Source organism: Malus sylvestris, chromosome 4 (assembly GCF_916048215.2).
Source record: "Malus sylvestris chromosome 4, drMalSylv7.2, whole genome shotgun sequence".
NCBI lineage: Eukaryota > Viridiplantae > Streptophyta > Magnoliopsida > Rosales > Rosaceae > Malus > Malus sylvestris.
In genome coordinates, this window is record NC_062263.1 from 30,353,427 (window position 1) to 30,378,662 (window position 25,236).

The window sequence follows — 25,236 nt, forward strand, 5'->3', positions numbered from 1 at the left end:
ACATATCAAGGAGGAGGGGAAGTGAGTAGCAGAAAAGGGGAAAAGAATAGACAAGAAGAAGGGGAAATTGGCAACCGACCCCAGCCAAAGCTAGAGTCGGCATCACTGATAAAGTGAGGGTATTTTGTCCAATCAGCCTTTCTACTTGCTTTTCTATTTAAAGGAGAATGTTCATGCAATAATCAAAATGATGAACTATGGACAAACTTAGGAACTACTTTTATCGATTTTCAATGTCATATACTAAAATGAGGAGTTATGCTAATTTTAAGGACAATTTTAACTAAAAACCTAGATTTTTAAAGAAAAAAAAATTGAAATTACATCTTTTCCACGACCTTTCATGTGTATGGGGATTGGAGAGAAGATTTATTTTGAACACTAATGGGACCTGAGTTTTTTATTTCAAAGATATTCAAGTTTATTGAAGTGAAATTTTTTTCTGTATTTAATTTTTTTTTAATATAAACGATAAAAACTTGTCGTAAAATCCAAAACGCAAAAAAAAAAAAAAAAAAAAAAAAAAGTTTTGGTCTATCTCCTCTCGAATTGCCAGACTCCAGCTTAGAGAACGAAGAAGACCCAAAAGCGGAAAAAAGCACTTTCAGCAGAACGCAGCTTCTCGCTCTCACCCCCACCAGGTTCTCCATTTCTTCCTCCCTTTCCTTCTCTAGTTTTTCTATTTTAATCTCACATAATTTGATATTTATATTCCACCACATCCCACAAAAGAACCACTCACTTCAAATTAGAAATCAAAGCACAAATTGTTGACTTTAATCGTTCTGTGCAATGATTGTTGAAAAGGAGAAGAACCCACTTCGTAAAAGTGCTTATATGAAAAACCTTTTGGGTATTGGGATTGATTAGTGTTTGGATCCGCCGCTCTGAGATTCCCAAATTGTCGTTTGGAAAAAAAGTTTGGGAATTTCTGGTTGTTGATTGTTGTTGTTGTAAAATTTCAAGTCCTGGGTTTGAGTTGGGAATAATTTTGGGGGCAGAATGCTCTATTTTGATTTAATGGGTCATCGGTGATTTAGTTTATAGTGTTGTAAGTAATCACCAGTTTGTCAGTGACTCAAATGGCCACATTGACTGTTCCGGTGACGTTTGCCTTTTGTGCAGTCGAGTCGGGTCTTAGGGTTCATCAAATTCAATCTACATTCTGTTGGATAAGACTGTTCTTAAGCTGTGCTTTTCAGTTTCTGTTTTTGCCGTCAGTCTGAGGATGATGGGATGAGAAATTGTGTGTAGCAGTGAGAAATGTGCGAGGTCTTACAGCTACTAGGTAGTTTAACCGTGTTATCCGTAGATTATGTGGCAAATGAAAATTGAGTCTGCTAATGGAGCAAGAGTGATATGGAGTTTTAGTACAGTTGATTGCATAAAATGGTGTACCCCTGATTTGAATGGCTTGTTGCATGTGGCTCGAACGCAAGTAATCTTAATACCGGTAGATCCAAAAGTTTCAAAATTGGGCCGATAAGTGAATTTTTCCGTGTCTTCAAAATTTGTTCAATAGTTGATACCATTTATTAATAAAATTGCTCATGGTATTTTTTTGTTTTTTTGTTTCATAGGTGTGGTAATAATGTTTCTATCCTTGTAAAGATATAATTCATCAACACCACAGGGTCAAAGAATATACCTTGAAATGCTCTTATCCTATATCACAACTGCCCTTCGCTTATGATTATTGATTAGTTAGGACAGGTATGATTCCTTCCATTTGGGTCTCCTGTTGATCAGTTATGCGCACACACATGCACGCACAGAAAAATGCTGCTTCCTTGTTCTTGTGTTCCTATGCTGTATCCATATATGACGGGAGGTCTCATGTAGTGCAGTGTTTACAATACACCCTTTCAGAAGAATTATCAATTTGTGTCGGGATGAGGGGAACGGTTAGAATCATGTAACACTTCTGCTACTGTCGTGGATACATGGAAGATCATTCTTTAGCTGTGCAGAACAATTCTCTTGCATTGACAGAATATGCTTTAGACTTGGCTATTGGGCAAGAATTTCCTGACGTTGAAACATGCAGAAGAAGATTGAAGAACATTGCTCTAGTACAACATTTTGATCTTCGTATAGTGAAATCAGATCGCAGCCGGTTTATAGCCAAGTGCTCCAAAGAAGGTTGCCCATGGCGTGTCCATGTGGCAAAATGTCCCGGAGTTCCAACCTTTACAGTAAGAACCCTGCATGGTGAGCATACCTGTGAAGGAGTTCTCAACCTTCATCATCAGCAAGCATCAGTAGGTTGGGTTGCTAGGTCTGTAGAATCACGGGTTCGGGATAACCCACGGTATAAACCAAAAGAGATCCTGCAAGATATCCGCGATCAGCATGGAGTTGCTGTTTCTTACATGCAAGCTTGGCGTGGCAAGGAGCGTAGCATGGCAGCACTTCATGGAACTTTTGAAGAAGGGTATCGGCTTCTTCCTGCATACTGTGAGCAAATAAAGAAAACCAACCCTGGAAGCATCGCTTCAGTTTTTACCACTGGACAAGAAAATTGCTTCCACCGTCTCTTCATTTCTTACCGTGCATCAATATATGGGTTTATACATGCTTGCAGGCCACTTTTGGAAATTGATAGATCGCACCTCAAAGGCAAATACTTGGGTTCCTTACTTTGTGCTGCAGCTGTTGATGCTGATGATACATTATTTCCTCTGGCAATAGCTATCGTTGATGTGGAAAGCGACGAAAATTGGATGTGGTTTATGTCAGAATTGCGAAAGCTTCTTGGAGTAAACACTGACAACATGCCTAGACTAACAATACTCTCTGAAAGACAAAGGGGTGTTGTAGAGGCAGTGGAAACCCATTTTCCTAGTGCCTTCCATGGTTTTTGTCTGCGTTATGTTAGTGAAATTTTTCGTGATACGTTTAAGAATGCGAAGTTGGTGAATATCTTCTGGAATGCTGTTTATGCTCTCACTGCAGTTGAATTTGACAGCAAGATTGCAGAGATGGCAGAGATCTCGCAAGACGTGATTCCATGGTTTCAACACTTCCCTCCCCAACTTTGGGCTGTAGCATATTTTGAAGGAGTGCGGTATGGCCATTTTACTCTCGGTGTTACAGAGTTGTTGTATAATTGGGCTCTTGAATGCCATGAGCTCCCTATTGTGCAAATGATGGAGCATATTCGTGATCAGTTATCATCGTGGTATAATGACCGCCGGGATATGGGAATGAGGTGGACGTCAATTTTAGTACCATCTGCTGAGAAGCGGATTCTAGAGGCAATGGCTGATGCTCGATGCTATCAAGTACTTCGTGCAAATGAAGTTGAATTTGAGATTGTGTCTACTGAGCGGACAAACATTGTGGATATACAAACTCGTGTTTGCTCTTGTCGCCGTTGGCATATATATGGTCTACCTTGTGCACATGCTGCTGCTGCACTTATGTCTTGTGGACACAATGTCCATTTGTTTGCTGAGCCTTGCTTCACAGTAGCAAGTTACCGAGAGACCTATTCGCAGATGATTCATCCCATTCCGGATAAGAGCTCATGGAAGGAGCCAGGCGACGGAACAGAGGGTGGAAGCACCAATGTTGATATCATGATACGACCACCCAAGACTCGGCGGCCACCTGGAAGACCCAAGAAGAAGGTCCTTCGAGTAGAAAACTTCAAGAGGCCGAAGAGGGTGGTTCAATGCGGTCGCTGTCATATGTTAGGGCATTCTCAAAAGAAATGTGCCTTGCCACATTGACCTGAATTAAACTGTTTAAAATCGTTCTTACCCCTTAGATTTCGGTTCCTTTTTTCCCTTTCATTGTTCAAAAACGCAGTAGAACAGTTGTGTGCAAGTAATGTTAATGTATGTTTTAATTTAACTACGTCAGTTGCCAAATAAGGATTCGGTTTTTTCTTTTCCTTTTGCACATTCAATCTCTTTATCCTGTTAGATCGTATCATAATTGTCCGGCGATTCGCATCTCTCAGTTCTATCGGCATAAACTTCCGGTGATTGCTAAACGCTGCAACTTCATTGCATCTTCGTTCTGTTTAACTGTGTTCGCTCATACAGATTCTGCAATCAACAACTCTGTTTCAACCTTGCAAAAGATGATATGAACAAACAGCCATCATCGAAAAATATCGTACAAATGCAAACTTAAAACCATTGTATTCAGCTCAAATGGAGTTCGAGTTCACGCGACTGTTACAGAAAACAGGTGTATCTGTGTCGACTACCATCCCAATTTCTATTGTATTTGAGCATCAATAATCGAAAAATGATTAAATCTCGATTTAGTAAGAGTTGAATGCTAAGCTGCAATTTGAGAAGTGATTATACGATGTGCGTGTAAAGCTTCTTAGCCTCGACTTTAGCTGAACATATTCGGTAGAGGCCTCACTGCCATAAATGCGTCCACCATCTGCAGCATATGCAAAAACATTTCCGTAAGTCCTGAGCATATGGTTCAAAATGTTTGCTTTCAGGGATCAAGCACCACGCTTTCATCGCCAACAAATAACTTACAGAACAGCCAATTGTCTTAAAATGCTAGAAGCTTACCTCATCAGTCACAGCAGCCCTAGCCCTACGATGTCTTTCTACCATTTCGGTTAAAACTTCAACAAGAAGTTGCTTCACTTCACCTGTTAGCATGCGTCCGGAACCATACTCCTAATAGCAACCCCAAGTGAATTAGCAAAAAGAATATGTTGACAAAGAAAACAACTAAGTTCACCAGGGCGATCAGTCTCACCTTCCGTATCTCTTCGAGTTTATCATCATCGTCTAGGAAAAAGCTCAGATATTTGAATGGAATATCTACCTGAATAATTTCCAGAAGATAAATTAATTCCTCAATAAGTTACAAGGCACCAAACCAAGTACTAACAAAGAAATCTCATAACATATGAAATCAAATCGGCATGTAAATTGTAGACTGGTAAGCAAAATTTGTCTTCTTGCTCGGACAATCTAATGAGAAATTAAGGTAGCACATCCAGCAACAAATTACACTGTCATGCCAATCGGGGAGGGCCCATTTCTATTACTAACATGCGAGACAATCCAAATACCTCGAGATTTCTATTACTAACATGCGAGACAATCCAAATACCTCGAGATTTGCTCCAAGCTCTCTATGTTTCTCTACTGAATCTTGTCCACCAGAAAATGCATACCTGTTTATCTGCATATACACACAAGTTCTTTGTTTTAGGTTAATCTTGAAGAGTTTTGGACCGTTTGGATTGTGATTTCAGGTCAGGTAGAAGATTGGCACAGTGAAACTACGGCCACATAAATGCAAACCTTGTTCTTAATTTCCTTTGCAGCATCAGTTACATATATGGCTGAATTTGGATCACTAGCCGACATTTTTCCTGTCTCTCCCTGCAAGTATCCACATTCCAGAAAAGGTATCAGAAATCAGATCATAGGCTACTAACAGTAGAAAATAAGTTTTATGTGCCAAAACCATAAAAGTACCTGCAGGGCAGGGAAGAAAGAAGACTCAATCAATGCAGGCTTGTGATATCCAATTCGTGGAGCAACATCTCGTGTCATTCTAAAATAAGGATCCTTGACAAATCACAAACAAATAAACCATGGTATTAGAAAATAAACAAAAGAAAGAAAAACAATGTTAAATCAAATGCACTAGCACACAAAGTTACTAAAACTATTTTATACTCTGAAAAGGTGCTGCATTTATAGGTAAGGTGGATCCGTAGACATTTAGCCAAGGGGAAAAACATGTATATCATAGCTGAGAATTATCCATATCATGCATACCTGGTCAATTGCACAAGGTATTAAGCAACGAAGATTGTCTTGGCCAGAGAAGAGATGAGGAAATGAACTTGGAAATGAGGGAACTGCCTGCATTAAAACAAGACCATATTGGATCTCCTTAATATGTATCACAGCACATGTCGCATCCATGTGTCATCTTACATAGTCACACAATCGATACAGAACATCAAACTGAAGGTTTCAGAAAAGTCAATATTCTTGGTGGAGCGACTAGGACTAAGCAATGCTTTGTTTTCTTTATATGATGGAAAGTATGAAAGATGTTCACTGGTGAAAAAATTGTACAGTTGACTGGAGCAAGTCAACAATAAGAGCTCATAGGAAAGAATAAGCACTTATGAACTAAATCAAACTTACAGGAGGTGAGGTTTCAGTGAAGATATAAAAGGAAAACAGATATAAGCTTCAGTCATTTTGTGGAGCTAGTCAGCAACAACTAACTAAAATTTCATAATTCTTCATTTGATAAGCAGCGTAGCCAAGGAAAATACCTGTACAGGTGGAAAACTAACTTTTCCTATGTGATCTTCTCCAGTGAAACCAAAGATACCAACAACCTGGATATTAAATCCGAAACTCATAAAATTATTACAAAAACTCAAGGAAAGAGGTAGACAAGGAAAATATTTCGCCATGGGGGGAAAAGATTGTTAATCACCTTATTATATGTGACACACTTTCCAACCTTCACCATGTTCTTGTAGAAGGCACTGCACAGGAAATTAGACATAAAATCAGTAAGCAAGTGATAGAATCAAGCCCTGTTAGGTCTGAAACTAAAAAGCTTCCTAATTATTATCATAGCTTATCAAGCAGTTTGCGGCCAACTAAATCATCAAGGACATCTCATTCCGGTTCAAGAAGAATGGGACCTCATGTGAATGTCAATCAGTTTGAACCCAAAAAAAGGGCTTCGATAAGATTATAAAATCTCAAACCCCTCCGACATGGGCAGAGAAGCTAATAGCTTAGTAATCCACTAAATCCGTTGATCAAAACTGAAGCATAAACTCACATACATAACAAGTATCAACACGAAGTAATATTAACTTCATAATGGAGTTAAGCCTACACATCTGATACTTACCCACCAACAAAATCAAAATCGGAGAAGATGAAGGTTTTTGATATGTCAAAACCACAAGCAATAATATCTTTAGCATTCTCCCTGGCAAGTCTCTGGCTCTCTTCCACAGTCAGATTTTTCCACATGCACTTCTCATCATCGGTAAGTTGTACAACGAGAGGAACCTTGAAGACATCTTGCAAATATCTGCATAAAGCTTTCAATTCATAAACCCTTAAAAAATTTACTTCATATCAACAAGCGACCAATCGCCAAATCCAACATAATGCACAGAGATACTAAAGATCAAACTCACGAAAACCCGAAAAGATAAAAAGTTTCATAAAAGACCAACATCAGATAATCAGATAGCAGTGCAGGGGGAGCTTACTTAGTGAACATGAAGGGGATAAGATGCCCCAAATGCAAAGCTTCGGAGGAAGGTCCTCTTCCTGTGTACAAATAGAACTTGTCTCCTCTCTCGTAGGCATCCAGAATCTCATTCAAGTCCCTGCATTACACATAAATTCGAAATTCGACCCCCAATTCAATTTTTTGCAAAACTTTCAGAAAAAAAAATGTAAACTTGAGAGAGAGAGAGAGAGAGAAGCGACCTGTGGGCAAAGAAGACGCCACGGCGGAGGAAGACGTGGGGAGGACGGCCGGTGAGGCAGTGGATGCGATCCACGAGCTGCTGGTCGATTCTCTGGCAGCCGAACTGGTCGATGAGCTTGTCGTAGTCGATTTTCCCGCCACCCTTGGCCGACACCGTCCATGGATTCACTACCTGCTCCTCCTCTTGCTGCTGTTCTGGTTCTGCCTCTCCCACTCTCTCCTCCATCGTCACTCTCTCTCCGTCGTTCGCTCACTATCTCTGTAAAAATCGGCGGCGTCTTCTTCTTCCTTTCTTCTTCTTCGGAGGGTATGTCCACGTACTGTAGGCTTATTTGTTTATGTGCCCTGTATTATTGCGAAAATTTCACTTTCCTCTCTCTAAAATTTCAATTGTGCGCCTTGGCCCCAAGTACTTTCATTTTGTGCCCTATCTCATTCCATTGAAAGATTTTTTTAGTGTAACCGGAATATAAAAGAATATACCGCGTTATTGTATAAGTGAAGTCATTAAAAACTTATACTTTACATATGTGACATATCAACTATTTCGTTTACTTATATTATAACACGTGGTATATCATTTTGTATTCCAAACACACATAAAAATTTCTCCATTCCCTCATCTTGATTGAGAAAGTCGTTAACTTAATTGATGTGAAATGGGATAGACAAGGCACAAATGTACATGAGGCGGTAACCTCTCACAATTACAAATTCAGAGACGAAAGTGAAACTTTCAATAATGCAAGGACCACGTCAATTTGATTATGAAATCAGAATTGATATCCATTTTGAAAACTTTTTAAATTATTTTCGAAAACATTTGTTTATGTTTTGGTTAAGCCGAAAATTAAGCCTGGGTGTAGAGCTAAAATTTAGGTCAGACTTGGTATTTTCTTTATTTTACCTATAATTTCACAACATCTAAGTTAATAATTTTTGTGACGAACTTGACAATGGAGTAACTTTATAAATAAAATGAACGATTTTTGGTAATTTAGATACATCATCACACTAGGCATATTGACACAATTGCAAGTTCAAGGGGGAAAATGTAAAGTTACCATAGCACAAGGGGCATACAAACAAAAAGGTCTATTAAGTTATACTCCAAGACGGCGTCGTCTTGGCCTGCACATTCAATAGAGGGCCCTATTTTGCTTGAATTGAACCCTAATTTGCAATAAAAAAAACCCCCTTTTGATTCAAACTCCAATGACGAACAACGAAGATCCGCAATCGCAATCGACGAAGAAAACCAGAGAGTTGCCGAATCTGTCGGAGTGCCATTGTTGCCACCTGAGAGTCGACATTGCCAACGCCAGCGCCAAGAGCAAGCTTCACATCCTCTACAGCGAGTGGCGCGTCGTCCTCCTCTGCAAGAAATGCCTCTCGCGGGTCGAGTCATCGGAGCTCTGCTCCTACTGCTTCGCCGCCACGTCGCCGTCGCAGTCGCAGGAGGACTCCTTTACTTGCTGCCAGTGTAACCGGAGAGTACACAGGCATTGCGATTCTGAGTATCGAGGGATTGCGCTGTTGTCTCAGGATTCTTGCTTGGCGGTGGAGGTTGGGGTTTGCGCCGATTGCTGGCTGCCGGAGTCGCTGGCGCGGTGGAGAGGGGTTATGAGGAGTCAGAAGGCGCAAAGAGGTGGAAAGGGGAGAGCTTGTTTGGGATTGGGGAAATATAGGGTTTCGGCCGTGCTGGATAGCAGGACAATTTGTGATGTGTCTGGTGCTGAAGAGGGCTCAAAGGATGCGGCTTTCGATGTCGATGATGATGATGATAGTGGGCATTTGGCTGCCATGAATAGCTCTGCTAAGAAGCTGTGTTCGCCAAATTTGAGTGTGTGTGTTTGTGATTCGTCGACTGGTGTTGGTTGTTTGAAGCTGGTTATCGAAGAGGAGAATGAGGACGATGACGGGCTGTTGATCGAAGGACAAGGGAGCAGCTCCAATGGCGTTGATGCTCTCAATAAACAAGAGCTAGATGAATGTGTGTGTGTTACAGCGCCGAAAGACAAAAGGCGCAATTCTAAACTTGATCCTTTTTACTTCAAGTACAGGAAAAGGAGCATGGTTAATCAGTCTGTGGTAACATATAAGAGAAGGCCCAAAAAGCTCAATCCTTGTTCTATGTTAACATATAAGAGAAGGAGACCCAAAGGCCACCTCTTTGCTTGTTATATGTTAACATATAAGAGACGGAGACCCACAATCCTATATGATCGTTCATCTTGAGACCGATACTGAATCTTCGAGTTGAGTGTCTGGAGATCACAGGGCTTTATTGTAGAAGAAGTGGCTCGCCCCCATTGAAATGAAGTGACTGAGCTCGGCCATGGCGTGATACTGAATCTTGATGTTACAGGTAGGAGAAAACATCCTCCATTTTGTATGCTTCCATTATGATTGTCAGTATATTTTGTGGCACTGTAGGATTCTTCATGTAGTATGATTCAGTTCAGATATCATATTGTGTTCTCGGGCAAGAGTTTACGATTATTTTCTTCCAATTTGGGTTGTAGTGATAAAGATAAGATCGTTCAAGAGTCTAGATTTACAAGTTCACCATTACTTTAGTTTTTCCAGAAAATTATCAATTATTCTGATTAAAGAAAAACTTCAGTATTTGTAAGGTAATTAATTGACGCGATAAGGCCAATTAGCAAAAGCTAAGTTTGCAAGATGGAAAGATGATCTCTTGTCAATTGCGGGGAAATATAACTAAACTATCTTGTCGTGTTATCTCTTGTTTCTAAGTGCTCAAATAAGTTGACAAGTAATCTTAGCACCCTATCTCCTAATAATTTCGAGGGTAAAGAAGCCGTTATGCTCTTTAAGAACGTCGAATTGTAGACCTTTATCGAAGTGTGTACATTTTAGGATATCAGAAACCCCTTGCATTCTAAAAAACATTAATGCCTTGAAAAGGTTTTCTGTGTTGGTCTAAGCTAAGTATTCAGACTGTTTTTTCGATGGATTGCATCTAGTGATATAAATTTCAAATGCATTGGTGAATGGTGGTTGGGCTCGGAAAGTAGAGATTTTCAAACTCATTTGTTTGGAAACGTATATGGGAACCTCATCAAGGTTCATTTCCAAAGTATTGGTTGGCCTGTAGAAAACAAAACATTCATTAATTTAGGTTTATCTATTTTCCTGTTTTCAATCTGATTTAGGAAAATCAACGATCACGTTGATTGAACACTATAAGTATGTCATCGATCCTGTAATAAAATTTAGAAGGAACAGACTTCTCTGGATGGAAGGTACGTTTTCAGTTAAGTCCTTTACTTGGACTCTTTCCGGAATGAGAACCAATGACATTCTTCCTTGGTGATAAGAAAACGTAGCATTTTTCGTCGTAGTTAACTAATCATTAATCCCTTTGTGTGCTCTAAGCCTCTAACAACCTGAGGAGAGTTCCATTATTCATTTCTTTCAATACCATTGTACTAACACCTATTCTAATTTACGATAATTCTATTATACTCTTGTATGTGACATGTACAATATAGATATATGGTTGGATGTGCAGTCAAAGATCCAACGGCCAAGGACCCCTTTAGTTTATTGGTAAAGTGGTAATTACAATGTGATCCCCCTTCTGCGTTGTGGATTGTGTAATTCCCTCTTTTGTGAAAGATAGTACTAGGTAGTAATAACTGGACATCTTTTCTATCATTAAGTAGTGCAGGCTGCCGCAGCTGCAGCAGAGCAGGAGATGGTGGCAGTAAGCAAAGTTGGCGGGAAAACCAAGCCAATTTAAATTAATTTACCAAAGGACATGGGTAAAATAATCATCGGCTGTTTCTGTGTTTTTTATGGGAATTATGGATGATCACATACAATACAAGTTACAACTGTCATCGCTAAGTTAACTCTCGGCCGCTCTCAATGTCAAGAACAAGAATCGCCGGCCTTTGGGCGTGTTATTTTTTGAGACCGGTTGGTAGAGAAAGGATAATGTGGGTCGAAGAAAAGTTTGATTAGGGTATAGTTAGTGCTTGGCCATCAGCTAATCATCGATCAGAATGTTTTACTCAAATTTCTCTCACGTGGGTAGAAATAGGAAGTCGTTTTTATACTTTTTTAAGTTTCTCAATTCTCACACCTTCTTTTGTTTTTGGCCATCATATTGAATAAGTCAAACATAATCAACATACATGATTAAACATGCGTGTGAGAGACTAAAAAATGTGTGTTTTTATCATTCGCTTATATGAGTAAACATGTCATTTTTAAATGAGAGTAGTGCGATCCATACTCATTTTTACTTATTACACACTCTTAATTTTGGTCATAAGATCAAATGAATGAAGAAGATTAATGACAAAAAGTTAACAAGAGTATGTGAGATATAAAAATAAATATGTGAATAACACTATTCTTACTTAATTCAACTACTAAGCAACTTTCACTCGAAAAAGAAAAAAAAACATCAATTAATTGACTAGAGGACAAGAAATTTGATTTCCTCTCTCTCTCTCTCTCTCTCTTTCTCTATCTCTCCTCCAGAATGCATATAGATAACACGCAGGATTGATGACTAAAAAGGAAATATTTGGTACTACCTGAACAAATTGGACCATCAAAACAAAAGCTCGCACAACAAAAGGGAAAAATGATGGGCAGGAAGGATCAATAATGTTTGCAGAAAGCAGCTGAGAGGCTGAGAGATATATTATACATTTTCCCACTTCAAAAACTTGAAAGCTCACTCTCTTACTCTCCTCTGGAAAAAAAAAAGGTTATCTTTTTTTGCTCTGTGTTTTTGAAAATTTGTGCTTTCTTTAAATTTATTTCTTGTATCTTGGTTTGGTGTTTATTGATGTCTTTTTTCATGGCACAGAAAGGTAAAATCTTTTTTGAAAAAATTGGTTTTGGTTTGAGAAAGTTTCTGAATTTGTTGGCTTATTTCAACTTGAGGGTTGAAATCTTTTCTGGGTTTTTGTTGTCGTGGCTGATTATCTTTGTTCCTCTCTAGTTCTTCCTTTCCTTCTATCACTTCTGCAGATTTCTGTTCTGTTTTGGTTCATTTTGCTGCTTTGTTTTGTTATGGTGAGTGGATTGGGTTTGTTTTCGGTGATTTTGTATAGGGGGTTTGGTTTTCATACTATAAGCTGATTAGGCTAGCACAGAATCAGACCTATTTTTCGATGCTTTCGATTCAGCATTTTGCATCGAAAATAAGAGCGAAATGGTTTAATCAGGTCCCCATTTGTCCTCAAAATCTCACATGTTTTGCTTGAATTTGAAAGATATCATCTTTAACTGGTTAGGTGTTTGGTTAAATGCTTTCGAAACATGCTGTCTGGCCTTTGTAATGTACACATAAAGCATCCATCTTTAAGGTTCGAGCATTATAAATTGTTCAAATTTACGTTAGAGAGTATATACAGATGAGATGTTGAAATGGATGGATGTAGCTTTAGCGGCTGCATTAGTTCACAATGTTAATATATCTGTGCTTGATTCATATTTTCTTGATTTTCATTTGCGGTTTTACAGAACTCTTGTTTGAACGTTGTGGGAATGGACGATCACGTACCAGCAATCACCAGTGAACCGCTAGTCAGGCTTTCTCCTGAGAAAGACGGGGATCCTATGATTCTTCTCAAGGTGCAGAGCCAACAGGGTTCTGTCATCTCCTACATGACCGGTCTCCATATGCAGCTTAAACATGTAACTCGAGATTACTGCAGACGTCTAAATGTGAGCTTTGAAGTGACACGGTTCCTCTATGATGGAAGAAGGGTCCAACAAACCGATACCCCTGCAAAGCTCGAGATGGAGGAGGATGATGCTATTGATGCAATGGTGGATATGATTGGTGGCGGAGGAGGCTATTAACTAACTCATCATCTTGTGAAATTTGCCTAGGCTAGATTACAGTCTCTATGCTGCTTGTTTGATGGAGAAAGAAAGACCTCTCTTGTTCATGTTTCATTTCTGTTGGGAAATCTAGATACAATATTTTGGATTCAGCATGTGTAGTGACTTTTTGCTTTAGTGTTGTGTTGATGACAATCTGCAGCTGGATGAATGTAGTCTTTTGATATTTGACGAGTTGCTTCGGGTTTCGTCTATACTCTCCTTCTATCCATCCCCACCCCCAATCATGATCGTTATTTTTATACAATTGAAACTCAGGACCTCGAGTACAGGGTTGAATGTTCATAACCAGCAAGCCCTTTGCCTATCTGCCACCCCATGTTTAGGTCACTCTTTCATATTGGTTTCTTTTGCTTGGGCCTCTTCGTTTGAGGTTGGTTTGTTAATGTTTCTGGCATGCGGGCTCCTACACCACTCGAGGTTCTGTGTTTGATATTGATAATTAATTCTTCATTATTCTGATGGTGTGGCCTTATTTAATAAGTGGTTTCGTTGCATAAGGATGAGTCCGTCACACTAGAACAAAAGAATAAACGAAAACAAATAAGTTTTCTATAGTGTTCAATGTTCATATTAAAAGTATACAAGGTGTTTGAAATCCATAGATAATCTGTGAAATTAAACAGCAGTGGATTTACAAGCAGTGTGGGAATGGATGACGGAGGGCCAACAATCACCAACGAATCCTGCATGAGGCTCTTGTGAAAGAACAAGATCCTATAAAATCTCAAGGTGCAAATACAGCATGAACCTAACTTGTGCTACAAGATCAGTCGAAAACGTGCTGCTCAAGTAGGTGATGCGAGATTACTGCAAACGCAAACATCTACTGTACGAAGATGTGCTTTTCTTTTCGATGGAATGTTCGCACCTGCATTTGGAATTTTAACAGTTTAGTACCCGTACTTTGCGAAATCGTGACACTCTGGGTCTGCCGTTAGGTTAATTAATTCACTACAATGAGCATGTTCTATACTTCTATGTGCTTTACTTGTTACATATATCATCTGATCTCTTTTGTTCATGTTTAATTTAATTTCTGTTGGCACATTTTTCTTCCCACAGACGGCGCCAAATGTTGATGCACAAAACCGGATGGTCTTGGAACAACGTAAATCCGACCGTGAATCTGCAAGAAATGTAAATAACATAAGATGTATCGTGGTTCACCCCAAGGTTTGGGCTACGTCCACACTGATTATGTATTTATTTGAGGGAATAGAGAGGGAGAGGGTGAAAGCTTCTGAGAGCTTCTGAGGATGAGAGAGGGGATCTCAGGCCTAGGAATTGGCCTCCGAGAGTGAGAGTGAGGCCCCCTCCAATTGTGAGGGTGAGGGGTCCTTTTATAGAATAAGGACTCCTCACTTATTACATATTTGCCCCTTCCTTTATCCCATAATTACATTTAAGTCCCCTGAGTATTTGTACGAGATTTAAATACGAGGCCCTAAATATGGTATAAACAGTAGTCCCCCAAGTCTTCAGTCAAGAGAGTCTTTTGGCTGGAGACTTGAAATTCAGTCCATGTGTGGGCCGAAGTAACTAGATGTTATCTTGAACTGATGCTCGATATAAGGCGGTGCTCAATCTGAAATGATGCTCAACTGTCACATGTTGCGAGGTTGCTCAGCTTGTGGCTTATATTGCCTTGGTTGGCTCGGCTTGTGGTGTTGAAGGTGAGGGAGTCCCTTTTATAGAATAAGGGCTCGTTCCTCAATACATAAATGATGGGCTAGAGTTGATGCTCGCGGCGAGGCGGTTGCTCAGTAGACGGCGATGCTCTCTAATGGTGGTGAGTGGATCCCTTTTATAAAATAAGGGTTCACTCCTCAGTACATGAATAATGGGTGCTCTCTAATGAAAGTGAGGGATTCCCTTTTATAGAATAAGGGCTCACTCCTCAATACATAAGTGATGGGCTAGAGTCCCCCAAGTATTTTTCATGAGTGCTCTCTAAAAGTGAAGGAGTCCCTTTTATAGAATAAGGGCTCGCTCCTTAATACATAAGTGATGGGCTAGAGTCTCCCCAATATTTTTCATGAGTGCTCTCTAAAAGTGAAGGAGTCCCTTTTATAGAATAAGGGCTCGCTCCTCAATACATAAGTGATGGGCTAGAGTCTCCCAAGTATTTTTTATGAGGCCCAGTTGAGGCCCAATATATGGTACATAATGTAGTCCCCCAAGTCTTCGGTCAATAGAGTCTGTTGGCTGGAGACTTCAAATTGAATCCATGTATGGGCCGAAGTGGCGGTTGTTCGGAGGCGGTATTTGTATACCCTGCACTGAAGCTTTGTAGGTGAAGCTTTGCAAGTGAAGCTTTGCAAGTGAAGCTTTGAAGTTAGAGCTCTGTAATGAAGCTTTTGAAGCTGATTGACCTGAGTGATGCTCATGAATGTTTATGTTGATTGACATGAGTGATGCTCATGGATGTTGTCATGAGTGATGCTCATGAATGTTGACATGAATGATGGTCATGAATGTTTATGTATGATTATCATGAGTGATGCTCATGAATGTTTATGTATGAATGACATGAGTCTTCGCCTGGTTGGTGCTATTTCAAGCTTATGGGTCTTCGCCTTCCACAACATGTCAGCCCATTTGTTTTGGGCTTTTCCTTTTTTTATTTTTATTTTTTTATTTTTTTTTTAATTTTTTTTTTTTACCCTCTGATGGGTTTATACATATTACCCACTGATGGGGTTTATACATATGTCTCCGAAAGATAATAAATTACATCATTCTGATGGGATGTTTATTCCTTGCTTTTACTTTCTCTTTTCCTGATGTTTTTCTTGATCTCCCCGCTCATTCTCTGTCCACCTTGATTTGTAATGTATTTTTTGCCAAACCCACTTGCTTTGGTCGTGCCCATCCATTATCTCTGTCTCTGTCTTTTCCTTTTTCTATTTTGCTTTGCTTTTGCTGTTTTTTAGAAGATGGTAGACAATAATAACATAATTAATAATAGAGAACTTATCTTCTTTTCTCTTTTCCTTTTCTGCTTTTCTTTCTTTTTCCTTGCGCTGCTTTGTTTTGCTTTTACTTTCTTTTTCCTTTTTTTGCTTTTCTTTATGATATTTTTTCTGTTTCTTGACCCGTTGATTGAAGTGGGATGGGATCAAGAACGATGGAGCGGATGGACATCTTGGCAATTTTCGAAACAGCGGCGTCACGTACGGCAGCAACGTCGCTGCTCAAATGCTTGAACTCCGCCTCGAAAGCCTCCTGCCAAAAACACAGCAGTTGACTCGTGCTGGTGTGGCTACTCTGCATGTACAAATCCCACATGTGCCTACAGCAACTTGCACCGACTAGGATGTGCACCGACTCGATTGAAAAATTGATACCGCCATTTCCATCGCCTTCGTCCTTAGTGACTTCGAGCTGATCAAATTCCTCAGAGAACCCAGAAGCAGAAATTAGGCTCTCCAAAAGCTGAATCAGTTAGTTGATAACAAACCAGAAAGGGAAGCTCGAAATCAGGCAGAACCCAGATGTCAAAATTCACCTACAACGCGGAGTCTTCGATGAGGTTCTGATCGCGAGAGATTTGGAGGGATCGATGGATGATGAAGGCGTAGAAAGCAGATGCGTAGAGAATCAGAGATCCCACCTCTCATTTCAACAACTTCATAGCTCTTCCTGCTGCTTCTGCTTCCTCTCTCTCTCCTGAATTTAAAACTTTGATTTTGTTGTGTGGGTTGTTCTTGGTGACCAACGACACCATCTCTCTCACTTCGTTTCTGCTATCTCTCTCTTTGCTGTTCTCTCTTTCTCGCCGCTCCTCCTGCAGCAGACGGGGTCAGCCACCGCAACAACCCCAAAACCTTAATTTCCCCCACCAAAATCCCATCAACCCCAAAAACCCTGGCTTCACTCCTCCTCAGGTTTCGAGCTCTGCGGTCTTTTGGCCTCAGTTGTATGGATTTTCCTCCGTCGAGTCTCCGGAAGCAGTGGCAGCGTCTCTGGAGAAATACACTGGACAAGGATCTGTTTCTGATGTGAAGGTTTTTCCCCCGAAAGACAGAAAATCAAGAGTGTCTGCCATAGTGAGCATGGCGACGATGGATGTGGAGATCGGCGGCGATGGAGTCGGCCGCCACCCTCACTGTTCACGAATCAAGCTCACCCATTTGGAAGAATCAGGGGGCAGGGTCTCCACGAGGATTTTGTGGTGCGGAGCTATGAGACCTTTTTTGGAATTCTGGGCAGATGGGTTTCTGAGGGATTGTGTTGCGGTTGTGTTGGACATGAGTATGGTACAAAATTGAGAAGAGGTAATTTGCAAATTTCTGCAAAGACCACGGAGATCCAATTTCAGGCTTTAAGCAGATGAAAAGAAAGTTGGCCCATCTGAAATTTTGAGCAACAGCTTTGAGCAGCCACAGAGATCTGAAATTTTTATGGTTCTTGCAGATTCACGGTGGTGAAATTTGATGAAAAAAATGAAAGAGAACCGACATAGTTTTTTGTGTCGATTCCCACAGACGGCGCCAAATGTTGATGCACAAAACCGGATGGTCTTGGAACAACGTAAATCCGACCGTGAATCTGCAAGAAATGTAAATAACACAAGATGTATCGTGGTTCACCCCAAGGTTTGGGCTACGTCCACACTGATTATGTATTTATTTGAGGGAATAGAGAGGGAGAGGGTGAAAGCTTCTGAGAGCTTCTGAGGATGAGAGAGGGGATCTCAGGCCTAGGAATTGGCCTCCGAGAGTGAGAGTGAGGCCCCCTCCAATTGTGAGGGTGAGGGGTCCTTTTATAGAATAAGGACTCCTCACTTATTACATATTTGCCTCTTCCTTTATCCCATAATTACATTTAAGTCCCCTGAGTATTTGTACGAGATCTAAATACGAGGCCCTAAATATGGTATAAACAACTTGTTACATATATCATCTGATCTCTTTTGTTCATGTTTAATTTAATTTCTGTTGGCACATTTTTCTTCTTCGTTTTTTTTTCAGGTGCTGCCAAGATAGATCTTTTTGCTGAACTTAGATTAGCTTTAACATATGTCTTTTCTGTTTGTTGCCTGATATAAAAATGAATTCGTCGACGAGGATCATATATTAGCTTAATCTGAAGTACTGCAAAACCTGGCCTAAACGACTGAATCAACCATAAGTGTTTGGCAGTATTTTCTGTTTGTATTTGGTTCTTGTTGTTTGGTGTTTGGTATCTGGCGTTTTGGAAATGTATGCTTTGTGAGTTTCTGGAATATTTATACACCAAATCCTGTTTGGAATTAGGACATAGTCCATGGGCTAATAATCCAACGACAAGAAGACGTTAGCCATGCCATGACCGGTTTGGCAACACATCAACGCCTCAATCCCTTCTGTTCGGATACTAAAGAATATACAATTTAACCGCTTGCATGCTAATTAAGTAATCAAACATTTTTACAACCATCTGTCTTGATTAGATGGGTTATGTTCTCGGCGTCTTAAGTATGCTCTTAATTAACCTAGCCTAACACACATGATAGATGTATTAACTTTCGTAATTAATCTTAACTGTGGTTTGTAATAATTGAGTAACGGTTCGATAATCGGTAGCTATATAGATACGGACTCTTTCGTGATGTAATGACTTAGCTAGTTCATAATTTTACACCTAGGTTTCTTGTTTAGCAAAAGAAGTTGGAAGCTACTGATACACAGATGCCGGCTCCTTTTGATAATTTTTTGGCTTCTTCTGCACTGCATTTTCTTCGTTACTTCCGAAATTTGGTTTATCTCATGCACTTCCATATATAAAGCAGCAGACTGTAAATCCTTCCACAAGCAAAGCTCTGGTTGCTAAAAGAAAGCATGGGGCATAACAATGGGGTTCCTCTTCCCTTCATTTTCTCTCTTGTTGCATTGTTTTTGTTGGCTCTGCATGTCAAGGTGTCTTTCGCAGATAGGTCGACGTATATTGTCCACATGGACACGTCCCTCATGCCCAAGTCCTACTCTAGCCATGGCCATTGGTATTCCTCCATTGTTGATTCATTCAAATCCGGAAACCCTACCTCATTCGATGGCAAAATCTTGCCTTCCATTCTGTACACCTATGACAATGCCTTTCATGGGTTCAGTGCAGTTCTATCTGCTGATGAATTAGTGACTCTAAAAAAGTCACCGGGTTTCATCTCAGCTTACGCTGACAAGTCCATTACGCTCGACACCACCCACACCACTCAGTTCCTCAACCTCAATCCTTTCGCCGGGCTGTGGCCTGCTTCAGATTACGGAGATGACATCATCATTGGTGTCATTGATACCGGTCTCTGGCCGGAGAGTGAAAGCTTCAGAGATGAAGGTATGACCAAAAGTCTTCCAGCTAGGTGGAAAGGAAAATGCGAGGTTGGACAAGAGTTCAATGCCTCTCTTTGTAACTATAAATTGATTGGAGCTCGATACTTTAATAAGGGTGTCATGGCTGCAAACCCTGGTGTCACACTTAGCATGAACTCGGCTAGAGACAGTTTAGGGCATGGGACGCATACATCTTCCACAGCTGCGGGGAACTACGTAGACGGAGCATCTTATTTTGGTTACGCTAAAGGAACAGCCAGAGGCGTAGCACCGCGTGCCAGAGTTGCCATGTACAAGGTTAGCTGGGATGAGGGGCGTTATGCCTCTGATGTTCTAGCTGGTATGGACCAAGCTATTGCTGATGGTGTTGATGTTATTTCAATTTCCTCTGGCTTTGACGACACACCATTGTACGAGGATCCCGTAGCGATTGCTTCATTTGCAGCCATGGAGAAGGGTGTGGTGGTTTCAGCTTCAGCCGGAAATGAAGGCCCCGAGCTTGGGACATTGCACAATGGCATCCCTTGGGTCTTGACCGTTGCAGCCGGCACAATAGACCGCTCATTTGGAGGAGCATTAACCTTTGGTAATGGTTTAACCATTACTGGATTTACCTTGTTCCCAGCAAACTCCTTAGTCGAAAACTCGCCACTGGTTTACAACAAGACATTCTCAGCATGCAACTCAACCGCAGCGTTAGAAACTGCCCCAGATGCGATCATCATATGTGATGACACGGTGCCTATTCGTAATCAAATATCTTATATCATTCAATCGGGGCTTCTTGGAGCTATCTTTATTACCAATAATCCTGAGATACGCGAATTAGGTTACGTTGTAACTCCTAGCGTTGTGGTGAATACGAAGGATGGGCGGACTGTGATCGAGTACGCACTAAAAAGTGAAAACCCTACTGTCAGCATAAATTTCCAACAAACGTTGCTCAATACAAAGCCTGCCCCCGCTGCTGCTTTTTACACTTCGAGAGGTCCTTCAAAAAGTTATCCGGGCATTTTGAAGCCGGACATAATGGCCCCAGGGTCATTAGTTTTAGCGGCTTGGGTTCCTAAGGTTGCAGCAGGTAAAATCGGGTTCAATGTGAACTTACCTAGCAACTACAATCTGATATCCGGGACATCCATGGCATGCCCTCATGCTTCAGGTGTAGCTGCTCTACTGAAAGGTGCGCACCAGGAATGGAGTGCAGCAGCAATTAGATCTGCTTTGATGACCACAGCTAACCCATTGGACAATACTGGCAATCCAATTCTTGACGACGGTGACAATTTCAACTTTGCTTCACCATTAGCTATGGGAGCAGGTCACATCGATCCTAATGGAGCACTTGATCCGGGCCTAATATACGATGCAACTCCACAAGAATATGTCAATCTCTTATGCTCCACGAACTTTACGCGTAACCAAATCTTATCCATCACTAGATCACACGCCTATGATTGTTCCAAACCATCTTCTGATCTCAACTATCCATCTTTCATCGCGTTGTACAACAATCATCACAAAACAAAGAAAAGGGTTCAAACATTTCAGAGGACCGTAACGAATGTGGGAGATGGCGCAGCTAGGTACAGGGCTTCGGTGACTGCTCCAATGGGTTCTCAGGTAACAGTCTCTCCAGAGATACTGATCTTTGCATACAAGTATGAGAAGCAAAGTTTTACGGTCACTTTAAATTTCAATGCGAAGAAGAAAGGGAACGCTTCTTCTGGCGCACTTGTTTGGATCGAACAAAATGGGAAATACACTGTCAGGAGCCCAATTGTAGTGTCACCTCTTGTTTGAGCTGATGGTCAAGTAGGATGTTAATTTTGTTGGAAGTTCAAATAAAAACATTATTACAATGTTGGCGTGCTGCTGAGAAAAATAAATGCCAATAGTATGGAAATAGTTGTCTGCACAACTATCCTTTTCAACTAGCATGGTTTTAATCCTTCTGCAGCTGCACCTTCCAAAAATTAAAGCTTCCCATGTGTAGACCGAAATTGTGGATTGCAACCAGTGGAATAATGCAGAGTGTGTGCGTGCAAAAGTCTAAAGCTGCTGCATGTGTTTTAAAGGATGTAAAGATTTTGAACACCTTCATTTATTTTGTATGTGTTAGTCTTTGTTTTGTATTGTTTATTAAAACCACTTGTGTGGTTCTTTAATCTCCATGTATAAGTAAGCCTTCCCGTAAGGCGTTTTGTAATTCCATTCCCATTTTCAGCAATAGAGTTGAAACTCTTTTTAATATATCAAGTGCATGTTTTTTCAAGAAGCTTGCTGCTTCTTTCTTTTCTTTTGTCCAGCTTCGTAAAGAGAGTAACAAGTGAGAGGTGTGATTGAGTTAGAAAACCTATCACCCACATAATTGGTATTGAGTTTGTAAACTCTTGAATACCAACAAATTTCATAATAGAATTGTTGTTATTATTAATTTGTTATGATTTTTTTTTTATATTGTTTGGATGTGTTGTTAGTTCTTATATAATTTTTTAGCTTCATCAGTCGATATGGTTTTTTGTTTTGATTAATTGATGTGTGTAGAAATTAGAATTATGGAACGATATTACAAGCAAAAATCATCCTTGATTTGTTTATGTTAGGACCACCCGATGTTAAATCTTGGATCCACCATTGTATACATATATATATATATGCAGGGAAGAATTTTGAGAGTTCTTTAATATAATGTTCAAATTAATTATACAAGGCGTTTGAAATCCCCATATATATATATATATATATATATATATATGTTGGGGTTTAAAAATGTTTCACTACTTTGGAGATGTTTATCTCACAAAGAAGAATGTGACGTAACGGAATTTGATAGGCAAAAAAAAAAAAAACACTCAAAGTATTATGCAAAATTTTGTTCTTACACAAACTAATACAAAAGGAAACACTCAAACACTCTCACATTTCTTCACTCTTTTTCTCACTTCTTGCTCTCTTATTTACATCACAACACTCTCACGCCTATATTTATAGGCAAGCATTACCAACTTACCAAGTCGGTGGAATTTGGTTCTTCATCCTAAACTCAAGTTATAATTATTCTAGAGTTTTCTATAACAATCCATTAAGCAGCCTTGCCGACTTAATAAGCTAAAATGCTAGAATTGTCTAGCATATTAATATGCATGCATGATGCACCGACTTTGGTGCTAGAATTCTCTAGCATTTTCAGTGTATGCACCGACATGTCTTGCTAGAATTATCTAGCATTTGCATGAATCTTGTGTTGCCTTTTCAACATGGGCTGGACCCGGCCCAAGACAAGATTACAATTCAACAATATATCTGTGTGCGCGCGTATACAATGTTGAGGGATTGCAAGGTTTTCCAAGCAGAGAATTTTCGAGCGGTACTAGTTGTGGGAATGGACAGAAGACCGGCAGCCATCCAGGAATCCCTCATCAGCCATCCAGGAATCCCTTATGGAAGGAGAAGTTTGAATAACTCTCAGGGTGAAAAAACAGCATGAACCTGACATGTACTACAGGACTGGTGGCACTGTGCCGCTCCAATATCTGATGCGAAGATTATTTTGAACGTAAAAATCTTATGTTCGAAGTAATGCGTTTCACTTTCGATGGAAATAGGGTTAGGGAAGATCAAACTCCTGAACAGCGCGAAATGGAGGACGATGCTACTGATGTATTCTCTGATCAGCTTGGCGGCCATGCTCTCAAGTTTAATTAATTAACTAACGCCGCGTCATCTTTTTGCCATAATTAAGGCATGTTAGAACGTTCATTTTGAATTTTAACAGTTTAGTACCCATGCTTTGCAAAATTGTGACAATCTGGGTCTGCCGTTAGGATAATTCATTCACTATTTTTTTTTTTTGGGACAATGAACATGTTCTATGTGCTTTACTTGTTACATATATCATCTGATCTCTTATGTTCATGTTTAATTTAATTTTTATTAGGCACATTTTTCTTCTTCCTTTTTTTAAGGTGCTGCCAAGATAGATCTTTTAGCTGAACTTAGATTAGCTTTAAGATATGTTTTCTTCTGTTTGTTGCCTGATATAAAAATGAATTCATCGACTGGGATTACCACTTTGATTAGCTCAATCTGAAGTACTGCAAAACCCGGCCTAAATGACTGAAACAACCGTGAGTGTTTGGCACTATTTTCTGTTTGAATTAGGTGTTTATATTATTCACTCCCTCTTTTGTTGTTTGGTGTTTGGTATCTGGCGTTTTGGAAATGTATGCTTTGTGAGTTTCTGGAATATTTATATACCAAATCCTGTTTGGAATTAGGATCTAATCCATCGGCTAATGATCTAACGACAAGAAAACGTTAGCCATGCGATGACCGGTTTGGCACCAGATCAACACCTCAATCCCTTCTCTTCGGATACTAAAAATTAAACAATTTGACAGCCTGCTTGCTAATTAAGTAATTAAACATTTTTAACAACCAACTTCTTGATTAGATGGGTATTATGTTCTTGGCGTCTTAATGATGCTCTCAATTAACCTGGCCTAAAACACATGATAGATGTATTATTCCCATTTCTTAATTATTCTTAACCGTGGTTTGTAATAATTATATCAAGATATATACGTACTCTATCCTAATGTACTGACTTAGCTAGTTCATAATTTTACACGTAGGTTTTGTTGGGGCTTAAAGAGACTTCGCTACTTTGGAGATGTTTATCTCACAAAGAAGAATATAATGTACCGGATATTTGATAGGCAAGAGAAATAAAGAACGCTCAAGGTAATACATAAAAACTTTTTATTCTCACACAAACTAATACAAGAAGAAACATTCAAACACTCTCAAACTTCTTCATTTTTTTTCTCACTTCTTTCTCTCTTTGTTACATCCGTCCCTAATTTAAATTGTATTTTCACTAAATTTGAGATTATCTTACTTTTAAAATTATTTTTGAATCTTAAATGGTATGCCCAAGGGCCCACCCCTGTTTTGTCCCCTGTTCCCTTTCCCTTTCTTTTATTATTTTTCTTCTTTCTTCTAAAAAGTCTCTCTCTCTCTTCTCTCTTCTCCCTTACTCTCCCTTATCTCTCCCTCTCGAGCTCACCTCTCTCTCGGGCTCTTTCCCGATCGACACCCATACATACAAACGTACACACCCACACCCATACACACTTTCATGGATGCACCAAGTCACCATCTCAGCGGAGGACAGAACGAATACCAACCTTCGAAACCGTAAGCTCGGAGAACAACTCCCTCCTCCGATGAACCCTCAACCTTGGTAAGCATTGGGACTCTCTCTAATCTTCCTTAGATCGATCAAACTCTAGTTAGGACTCATTTTAGGTACTTTGGTGAAGGTTTGTAGTGAGAAACAACTCGGGGAGCTTTCCCCAGATTTCCGACGAGGATTCCATCACTTTCGAGGCAATTTCCGGCCAAACCACAGCGAGTTGGCCGGCTTGTAAGGTATAAATCTCTTCTTCTCGCTGAGTACTACAACTTTTCTTTTTATTTCACCCAATTGCGTTGAGTATTGAAGAAGTTATATACATTTGAATCTTATCCAGTTTCCGGCGAGTCC

At 40.0% G+C, this 25,236-nt stretch overlaps 4 protein-coding genes across 10 annotated transcripts; 3 read left to right on the forward strand and 1 right to left on the reverse strand.

Annotated features, from left to right (window-relative positions):
- Nucleotides 1-481: 481 nt before the first annotated feature.
- On the forward strand, nucleotides 482-3,878 carry LOC126618917 (uncharacterized). 5 transcript variants are annotated; one of them, XM_050287136.1, is made up of 3 exons: nucleotides 482-641; nucleotides 1,581-1,713; nucleotides 1,843-3,878. In XM_050287136.1, exon 3 carries the CDS (start codon nucleotides 1,944-1,946, stop codon nucleotides 3,732-3,734), a length of 1,791 nt encoding a protein of 596 aa, XP_050143093.1. In that variant the 5' UTR covers nucleotides 482-641; nucleotides 1,581-1,713; nucleotides 1,843-1,943; the 3' UTR covers nucleotides 3,735-3,878. The 5 variants fall into 5 exon arrangements, with proteins under 5 accessions (XP_050143093.1, XP_050143092.1, XP_050143094.1 ...); XM_050287135.1 differs by having other exon boundaries at nucleotides 1,848-3,878; XM_050287137.1 differs by having other exon boundaries at nucleotides 1,870-3,878.
- Nucleotides 3,879-4,110: 232 nt separating this feature from the next.
- LOC126618919 (tryptophan--tRNA ligase, cytoplasmic-like) lies at nucleotides 4,111-7,807 on the reverse strand. The gene is made up of 12 exons (XM_050287140.1): nucleotides 7,476-7,807; nucleotides 7,253-7,372; nucleotides 6,883-7,068; nucleotides 6,454-6,505; nucleotides 6,287-6,352; nucleotides 5,775-5,861; nucleotides 5,469-5,561; nucleotides 5,292-5,372; nucleotides 5,098-5,169; nucleotides 4,738-4,806; nucleotides 4,545-4,655; nucleotides 4,111-4,404 (listed from the first exon to the last, which is right to left on the reverse strand). Exons 1-12 carry the CDS (start codon nucleotides 7,700-7,702, stop codon nucleotides 4,354-4,356), a joined length of 1,215 nt encoding a protein of 404 aa, XP_050143097.1. The 5' UTR covers nucleotides 7,703-7,807; the 3' UTR covers nucleotides 4,111-4,353.
- An 816-nt stretch (nucleotides 7,808-8,623) lies between these two features.
- On the forward strand, nucleotides 8,624-11,294 carry LOC126620019 (uncharacterized). Of its 3 annotated transcripts, none has more exons than XM_050288478.1 (2): nucleotides 8,624-9,844; nucleotides 11,166-11,294. In XM_050288478.1, exon 1 carries the CDS (start codon nucleotides 8,692-8,694, stop codon nucleotides 9,712-9,714), a length of 1,023 nt encoding a protein of 340 aa, XP_050144435.1. In that variant the 5' UTR covers nucleotides 8,624-8,691; the 3' UTR covers nucleotides 9,715-9,844; nucleotides 11,166-11,294. The 3 variants fall into 3 exon arrangements, with proteins under 3 accessions (XP_050144435.1, XP_050144434.1, XP_050144436.1); XM_050288477.1 differs by having other exon boundaries at nucleotides 11,169-11,294; XM_050288479.1 differs by having other exon boundaries at nucleotides 11,174-11,294.
- Nucleotides 11,295-19,196: 7,902 nt separating this feature from the next.
- On the forward strand, nucleotides 19,197-21,886 carry LOC126620161 (subtilisin-like protease SBT3). Its single transcript, XM_050288652.1, has one exon. It carries the CDS (start codon nucleotides 19,197-19,199, stop codon nucleotides 21,486-21,488), a length of 2,292 nt encoding a protein of 763 aa, XP_050144609.1. The 3' UTR covers nucleotides 21,489-21,886.
- Nucleotides 21,887-25,236: the final 3,350 nt, after the last annotated feature.